Source organism: Buceros rhinoceros, unplaced genomic scaffold (assembly GCF_000710305.1).
Source record: "Buceros rhinoceros silvestris isolate BGI_N320 unplaced genomic scaffold, ASM71030v1 scaffold8660, whole genome shotgun sequence".
NCBI lineage: Eukaryota > Metazoa > Chordata > Aves > Bucerotiformes > Bucerotidae > Buceros > Buceros rhinoceros.
The window spans coordinates 38,814-47,096 of NW_010389004.1; the positions used below are offsets into that span (position 1 = coordinate 38,814).

Here is an 8,283-nt window from a genome sequence, read left to right on the forward strand (position 1 = left end):
GATGTTATGTTTATAGATTTGAATGAGCACGAAACAATGGAAACTAAGGTATCTATGTCTAGACCATGCAATTATGTATATATTAATTGGGACTCTTCTTCAGGAAAATTACTGTGTTACACTTTAGGAATGACTGTTTGTAGATACAGTATAGACTTCCTAGTAAACATATCAAAATGATGTTATCTTTTTTAATGTATATGTCAATATTAATGAATTGCAGTACGTTACCTGCTGCCAGGCTGAGCTGAGCCTGAGCCCATGTCGCATAGGACAGTGATTTCTTTCCTGGATGTGCACACAGTATTATGCATAGCTAAAAAATTAATGGTGATATTTATATTTAAATTTGTTAGATCAGAGATGTGGCTACAAGCCTTGCTTTGCTTGCATTCCAAACTCAGTGTATGTTACTTGACAGTTATCTTGTGTATTCCACTAGGATTTTTGCATGTTGGGCTCAGAATCCTAGAGCTAGGTGCTACCTTGTTCACTTTTTAGATTAAAAAAAATTAAAATGATGGTAAATAAATATTTTCTGGCAATGAAATTATTGTATACTGTTACAGCATATGTACTGGGATCTTCCAGAGATTAAAGCATGCCCCTCCAGTATCTTTTAATTTAGCAGTTTTTCTGCTAATTGGTGAACAGAAAGGGTGACAGTCAGTCTTCAGCCTTATGATATCAGCTCTCCGCTTGGGTGTGCACAGTTTTCATAGGGCATGTTCCGTTTGTCTTTTGAATACTCTGGAAAATATGCTGTAAAATTAAAATATCTATTAAAATATTGAAGTGCTTTGGTTTATAGTTTCCAAACTTTTAAGTGACGAACTGGATCTTGTTATGTAGTTACCTTGAAATCTCTTTGAACTCAAGACAGGAGAAGGCAGAAATGCATGGAAGCATTTAATCCTAACATTGAAAATAGATTCTCTGGATACAGGTCATTATAAAGGAGATAGGTAATCCTGTTAGCTTTTATTGTCAGTCTCCTCTAAGTCTTGTGTCCTTAATATCACAGAAGGAAATGGATTAATTTACTTCTTTAATTAAAATAAATGTAGGTTTTTCTCCACTGAAACTCATCCCCCATTGTTAGGGTATGGATTACTGAGTGGTACGGTTTTAACTCACAGGCTGTTCTCATGAAAATGAGACTCTACCACTGTCCTGCTTCAGCAGTCCCAGTGTTTTACCTGAAAATCTAGCTGTGACATTCATCTGTTCATCCAGGAAGCTGATTCAAGCCATTGAAGTAGCAGGAAAACTCTGGCAGAATGATGGAAAAACATGATGGAAAAGCAGTTGTATTTGCAACACATTCAGTAGCTTTTCACATGGTCTTCCTTAATCCTGTACTACTTGTCTTTAATGAGCTGAATGACATGTAATGTTTTCCTATAGGATTCCTTATAAAAGGTGTTAAGTCATTAAACAAATGGCAACTCAAAAGTGGAGTAACTTGTGTTGATGTCAAGTTACTGATCAGCAAAACACTCTCTAGTGTGGAGATTTCTCAGTTGAAAAAGGATGGGTATCAATACAGCAAGTACTGATACTTTTTCTTTTGCTGTGTATGCACCATTTCAGGCAGTCAGGTTAATGGAGTTGTGCATAAGTAGCTTTTGTAATTGGAAGCAGTGTTAACTGTTGATGCTTTCGGTTTTTTAGGAGCAACTTGAGACAGAAGTGAATGTTAATTCTCAAACAGAAACTCTTCAGTCAACTTCTCTGCAAGCTCCTCAGGTACTGTTTTTAAAAAACACGTGTGTGTGTGCACATACTAATCTGTGGTGAAAACATTGAAATGAAAACGAGTTCAGACCTTAAAAAAATGTATAAATTTTAATATAAATCCATTGTATGGAAAGCTGCTTTTTGTCGCTGTCACAATTTTTGTGTTTTAGATGGTCATTGATTTTACTGAATGTGCACTGTAGCTAAACATGTATGGCTTGCCATACAAACTGACCGAAGCTGGATTCGCTCTTCTGAATTGCACCTTCAAAGTAAGGGGCTCAGTTTATTCCTTTGTGCTTTGCACATCACAGAAAAATCCTTTCTAACTAAGGAACAAATGCTTTAAATAGCTGCTGCTCAAAGGTATCCTGCTAGAGGTTGAAAATGTAAGTTCTCTCTCATACCAAATATCAGAATCTGAAGTTACATTTCAGACAGTCTTATAATTCATTAGCCAGCTGTGTTGCTTCATCACTGCAGGTATTACAAGTGTAAGGAGCATTGGAAAAATAGACATTAAATTAAGAATTCTATGGCATTCACTTTTGTTCCTAATATTGTAACAACTTCTAGAGAACACATCTTTGTTTTTACTAGCATTTTTAAGCTGCCCTTGGTGCTCTACTGATTGAATGAAGTTTCACTATCACAAAGCATTTTATGCACACTTTACTCATTAAATGATGTGTAGTAAATGTATTGATTGAAAAAGGAGAGATATTGCAATAGTATTAATGGTATTTGTTATTGGAGTTTTTAAACTGTGTAAGTAGTACCTAATAAAGGTACCAAAACTGCTAAAGCTCTAGATGTTGCATGGGCACTCAAGTCTTTCAGGAAAGATTTTAAGTCATTTGCTATGCCAAGATTATTTCACCTGTTGTTGACAGATGATTATATAAAGTTTTGTAGCTATTACAAACTATGTAGTTGTTGCTTAAAAAATAACCTGGAAACTGTAAAAGAATAGTGGCTTCTTCTGTCACTTTTCAATATTCTCCACGGCTTTCTTTCAAACACTGTCCATGTTGCAGAAGATAGAAACACGTTCAAGTGCAGGTCAGAACCAAACAGGGTGGGCTACTGGGGCCGTGGGGGAGGGACAGGAGATTAAAGCTCTTTTGCCCAGAGTCCTTGTTACGTTGTGCTGTGCTACTGTACCAGTCAGTGTTAACGTGATTGATTATTTTTTTTAATAAAACAACAATTAAGAGCAGTCTTTTTAATGCAGTTTTTTCTCATGTATCATGTACCTTATATTAATATTGAACGTTTATGACGTGAGAAAACATTCTATGATAAATCATAGGAAGTAACGCATAATAACGGGGTTACTGTGATGGCAAATAATCTGTTGCAGCGGAAGAGAAATAGTTCGAAGTTAAAACCAACAATAAAAGCTGGTAAAACAAACCAACAATAGAGGCTTGTTAAGCATGTGAGAAAGCAGCGGATTACACTGAATCTTGACACTGTTCCTCTCCTTTATTTGGCTTTAGGTATAATTTTGCTGAATGGGATTTAAGTCTTTTAAGTGAGAAAAAAGTGTTCAGATTATTTTCAAGGTGAAATTCTTAATCCAGTCATATAGCGGTGTTTGACTTCATCATACCTTTTTCATCTAAATGAAAAGTTGGAAATCTGAAAAGCTTTCAAACAGTCTGAAATGTGAATGTATGAAGACACATACTTTGCATTGGGGAGTTTTTTGTCATTCACCTCTAAGGAGCTGAGGTTTAAGAATCAAAGGAATTTTTAAATACTAAATGTAGATCAGATCGCAGGTGTCACTGAAGCACCCTTACTATTTGGATATTATGTTTTACTCTAATACAGGTTGGTAGTAGGCTCAACTTTATCTGCAGTACTTCCTAACTTCTTGCAGTGATCAAAAAAGGAAATGCATGCTATGAAAGAGACTCTTGTACAAATTTTCCGTAGTATCTGCTTCTGTACTTGTAATTATCCTTACCTTGGTATATTCCTGGAACTCTTCTAAAGATCTTGTTTGTGAAAGTTAATGCCAATTACTACAGTATTTTTCTTTTGATATTTACGAAGTTAAATACAACCAAGTTCTTCTTTTCTTTTCAGAAAACACCCAGTACAGACCTTTCAGATATCCCTGCTCTCCCTGCAAATCCTATTCCTGTTATCAAGAATTCTATAAAATTGAGATTGAACCGGTAAAAACAACCTCAGGGGTCCATAAACAGTATCTGCCAACTCAACCTGTTGTCTTCTAATGCTAGAAAAAAGGAGAATGGAGGGTGCAAGACTAGAACATAATCGCAAATGGATTTAGGTATATTTTGTGCACTTCCCTTTCTGGGCTAAAATCACCACATGATTGGAAGTCCAGGTTAGTATGTGAAGCCAGGAGTACAATTAATGTGTTAGCAACAGTTACATTAAATATTTCGAAGGATTACTGCCTTTAAAAACACGAACACTATTTGTAGCCATATTTGACATACTGATTGAATTTGTTTGATGCATTGTTTCAAAATTGAGATAAAACTGGCATAAGAATCCCTTAAATGCACTTTTATGTACTTTTTTTATTGGAGTATGACTAATTTTAGATCTTCAGCTGATACACTTTTGTTTTATTGAAGAATCTCTTCAGTAGTAGTAATCTGCAAATTGGATGAAGTTCTGTGATATACTATACATTGAAAACAAAGTGCATAGTATATCTAGTAAAACTGCCATCAAGCAGCAGTAAGCCTTTAAAATGAAATGTCAAATTTTGAGGTTATAAGATGTAAGTTGAGGAAGTAATTGGGAAGTTTGGTATTGATGGGACACGATTAAGACGTGGTCTACTTTTATTTATAGGATTGTTTTAAGGTGCATACGGATCAGCAGTCAAACAGCGAATAAACTTTCTTTTGAGTAATCAAACTCCTTAGTCCCTTTTTAATCCCTTTATTTCTTGGGAAAAGCTTTTGTGTTTAATGTTGGGGGGTTTTTTGCAGCTTGTATGCACCATATAGGACAATAATTATTCATACGAAATAAAAACAAGCCATGTACTCATCTGGTTGCCCCCCCACCCCTTACCTTATCATAATACCTTGTGGCCTGTAGGCACAAATTCAGAATTTTGTCCCATGACTAAAGTGTTTAAGTAAATATTGTGTGCCTGTGAAATGTAACACCTGTCTTGACGGCCTTTGAGTCACTAAATATAAGATGAATTTTGTACACTCCGTAAAAGTAATGTATGGATTAAAAAGCTTCAAATTTTAAATAAAGACAAAAAGTTTTTTCCCTAAGAATTTTAACCTTTTTATTTTTAGATGGCTCATCAGAAATAGTTTTACATACTGAAAAACACTGAATTTTTAAAAAACACATTTCTAGTAAGCACTTGACATCTAGTAAGCTCTCTTACTTCTATTTTTTGTTCTTGTAGTTCTATCAAAAAATAACAACTTTTTCTTTTGAAAGAACTGAGTCTCTCATGGCAAAGAACAGCAGTATGAGGAACATGAGGGATACCAACAGTAATACCAGATGTAGATAACAAACTTCATGTTACTATTACTTAAGTCTGAAATATGTGGGATGTCTAATCATACTTCCCATACTTTGGTTAGCATGTTTGATGAACTCCCTTCTCCCATTGTGCTCCATCCTACTACACGTGCATCTTTCATGTTAAAATTAAATTACTTACACTCTTGCCCTTATCCTTCTAAATTAATTCTCCAAAGTCAGAGTGTAGCTTATCTTTTACTTAGGCTGTGCAGTAACCGAAGGGGTTTTTTTGCCATTTGTCTAAGATGTCTAGTATACAATATTTCTCTTTTCCTTGCCCTGTGCAGCCTGCCGTTGTCCACCTCCCAAAGAAGGTTATATTAACAGTTGAAGTGTACAAGGTGTCTGTGTATTTTGTGTAGCTATGGAGTTTAGATCGAAATTGCCAGGCACAAATTTAGTCTTGTCATTTTGTTTACACATTGGAAAATCTTTTTTTTTCATTTTATTAAACGTTTCATGTAACTGCACCCAAGTTTTGCCAAGCTGGAAACTTGGAACCTTTCTGTATAGTGACTTTTTAATTCTAGTTTTCATAACCTGGAGATCAGACTGTTGCTTTCGCATGATGTACGTAGTGTCTCATGACTGGAGTTTGCTTTGTTTTATAGTATCTGTACTCCTTGTATTTTTCAAGAGCTATTTTGTAAACAGATGATGTATTTCTCCATTGAAAACACAATAAAAAACAGCACAATCCCATAGTTGCGTGATTTTTCTGAATGTGCAAAATTGGTTATACTCTTCTGATTTATACATGGCTCTTAAATTCTTGGCGAAGACAAAATACAGTGTGGCCTAAAAGAAATAGTAAATAAATGAATGTTCTCGAAATAAGCATGTTGTTAGTTTTACTGAGTGATAGTAACACTCAGCAAGATGTTAAGCTCTAGTCGGTTAAAGGGAGAGGTTGTGGACTGCGCAGTGGCTTGGCAGGGTCAGAGTTTATTGCAAAAAAGAAATATTAAGAGCATCCATTCCTTGTCTCTGTATTAGGAGTACATCCCAAAATCTTAAATTCTCAAAATGTTACAAAACTAGAAGAAATATGTGCATAAAGAATTTGGGGCTACACCATTAAAAGTTTGGACTCCACTTTTTGAAAACATTAACTGTAAGAGTTTTGGCATCTTACACTGGCCTTTCTTGCAAGTGACTATTTCTTAGGTCAGCAGATGGCACTATTTCTCTTCTTCTCGAATAATTTAAGCTTGCCCTGAAATTAAAGTAAAAATTAGGAGTAGCTGCGCTTCATTTGACTGATCTTTGTTATCAGCATGAGCCCAATCCTCCCAATGCTTGATATGAGTAACTTTAATAAGGGGCCTCCTTTTGACTAAAATTTCTTTAACTGCTAAAACCACTGATGATTATGGTCTTCATATTATAATTACCCTGCCTAAAATAATCAACCTTTGTGTTGTATTTATTTTTCACAGCATGCAATTGCTTGTCTTGTTTAGAACAGATTCATCATCTTTATATCTTGCCCACTCCATTTCCCTTTCATCACAGCTGATGTTATTTATGGCTTTAATTCTTTCCTCATTTTCTTGGACCAATAAAAATCTGCTAGTAGACACAAATTTTTGTTCAGTGTTTCTCAATCTACTGGCAGTAGGCTTCAATAGGCTTGTTTTTCCAAGTTGCCCATCATGAACCTCCAGAAGTAAGTTCACAGACTGATAAGGAACTGCAAACAAGGAGCTGAAAATTACTGTTGTAGCCAAAATAATTAACATTAATAAGCTATGGTTCTAACAGATGGCTTTAGACTTGATGAGTTCTAGCTAAAGTTGTGCTTCTCTCTTATAGGTAGTATGTGTGCATGCCACTTCTTAATGCTTTTTTTTTATGGCAAAATCTTGAAACTTGTAGCTACAAGTATATAGTAACTGAGTAGTAATGAGTATCGATAATAAATGTACTTTTATGATAGAACCAATTTCAGTCAACAGTAAATGTTAAAACAGTTCTTTAGCTTCTAGAATAACCAAAAATAATTCAGTATAGCCAGAACACTCTAGATACTACTTCGCTGGAATCTATATGGAGGAAAAACTGCTGTGGTGGTAGTGACCAAGGAATCAGAGTATTTATTTTCTCATAATATTTTTTGGAAGTTGTGTGTATTGGTACAGATGGCATTTCACAGGTTGAAGTGATCTGGCATCATCTATGAAACTTCATAAGCACACTAGCTAGGTAGCTTTGCTATGCTTAATCTCTTCATTGTTATTGTGGCTTAACAATATTAAAAAAAAAATTGGTGACTTAAAAATATGCAGGTACTGATAGTAAACTCCTGAATGTCTGTATACATGTATATTATGTAAGTACTTGGTAGGTCCACTTTTTAAAGATCCAGGTTTTGTATTGGAAAAATGTCAGCAATAAACCTTTTTTAGTTTAATGATCTTAGTACAATTAAGGATCTGTTCAACAGAAACAACATCTTGGATTTGTTGATAGAGGCAGATGCAGTTTGAAATGTCTACAAAGTTCAAACTATATTAATTTGAAATATCTGTAAACATCAAACACCTGCTGTGATAACCAAAGGAATGCAAACTTTGATACCAAACTTCAGAGAGCATGTTTTATTATGAAAAAAGTATTGCCACTGCTGCTGGATGTCCTATCTGCTTTTTGGATATTTAAGCGCTAATGGTTTTTTAATAAAGTTTAAGCTTATTTGTATTGTTCTGACTAAATCGTGGAATGTTATCTTCAGGTAACTTTTTTTTCTTCCTCCCACACTTAATGCATTAACCAAATCACGGTTTCTCTTTAGCACATCTTTTTTTTTTTTATGATCTCAGTATTTTTGTATTGTCTATATTCTAGTGGAATGTTTAAAATAAACTAAGAATGACAATGTCATACACACTTTATTAAATTTTTACCTCAAACTCTAAAGATACTGAATTTAGAAAAAATCTAATCTAACAATATACTTATGGTTGGGAAAAAAACTATTTAATAGTATATGCA

General features: G+C 34.6%; 1 protein-coding gene across 1 annotated transcript in view; it reads left to right on the forward strand.

Moving 5' to 3' along the window:
* LOC104490169 (poly(A) polymerase alpha) overlaps window positions 1-4,771 on the forward strand; it is a 33,699-nt gene extending 28,928 nt beyond the window's left edge. Inside the window, exons 19-21 of the mRNA XM_010132422.1 lie at window positions 9-48; window positions 1,675-1,749; window positions 3,838-4,771. Of these exons, the coding sequence (XP_010130724.1) occupies window positions 9-48; window positions 1,675-1,749; window positions 3,838-3,933 (211 nt within the window). The 3' untranslated portion in view covers window positions 3,934-4,771. The remainder of the gene's footprint in view (window positions 1-8; window positions 49-1,674; window positions 1,750-3,837) is intronic.
* Window positions 4,772-8,283: the final 3,512 nt, after the last annotated feature.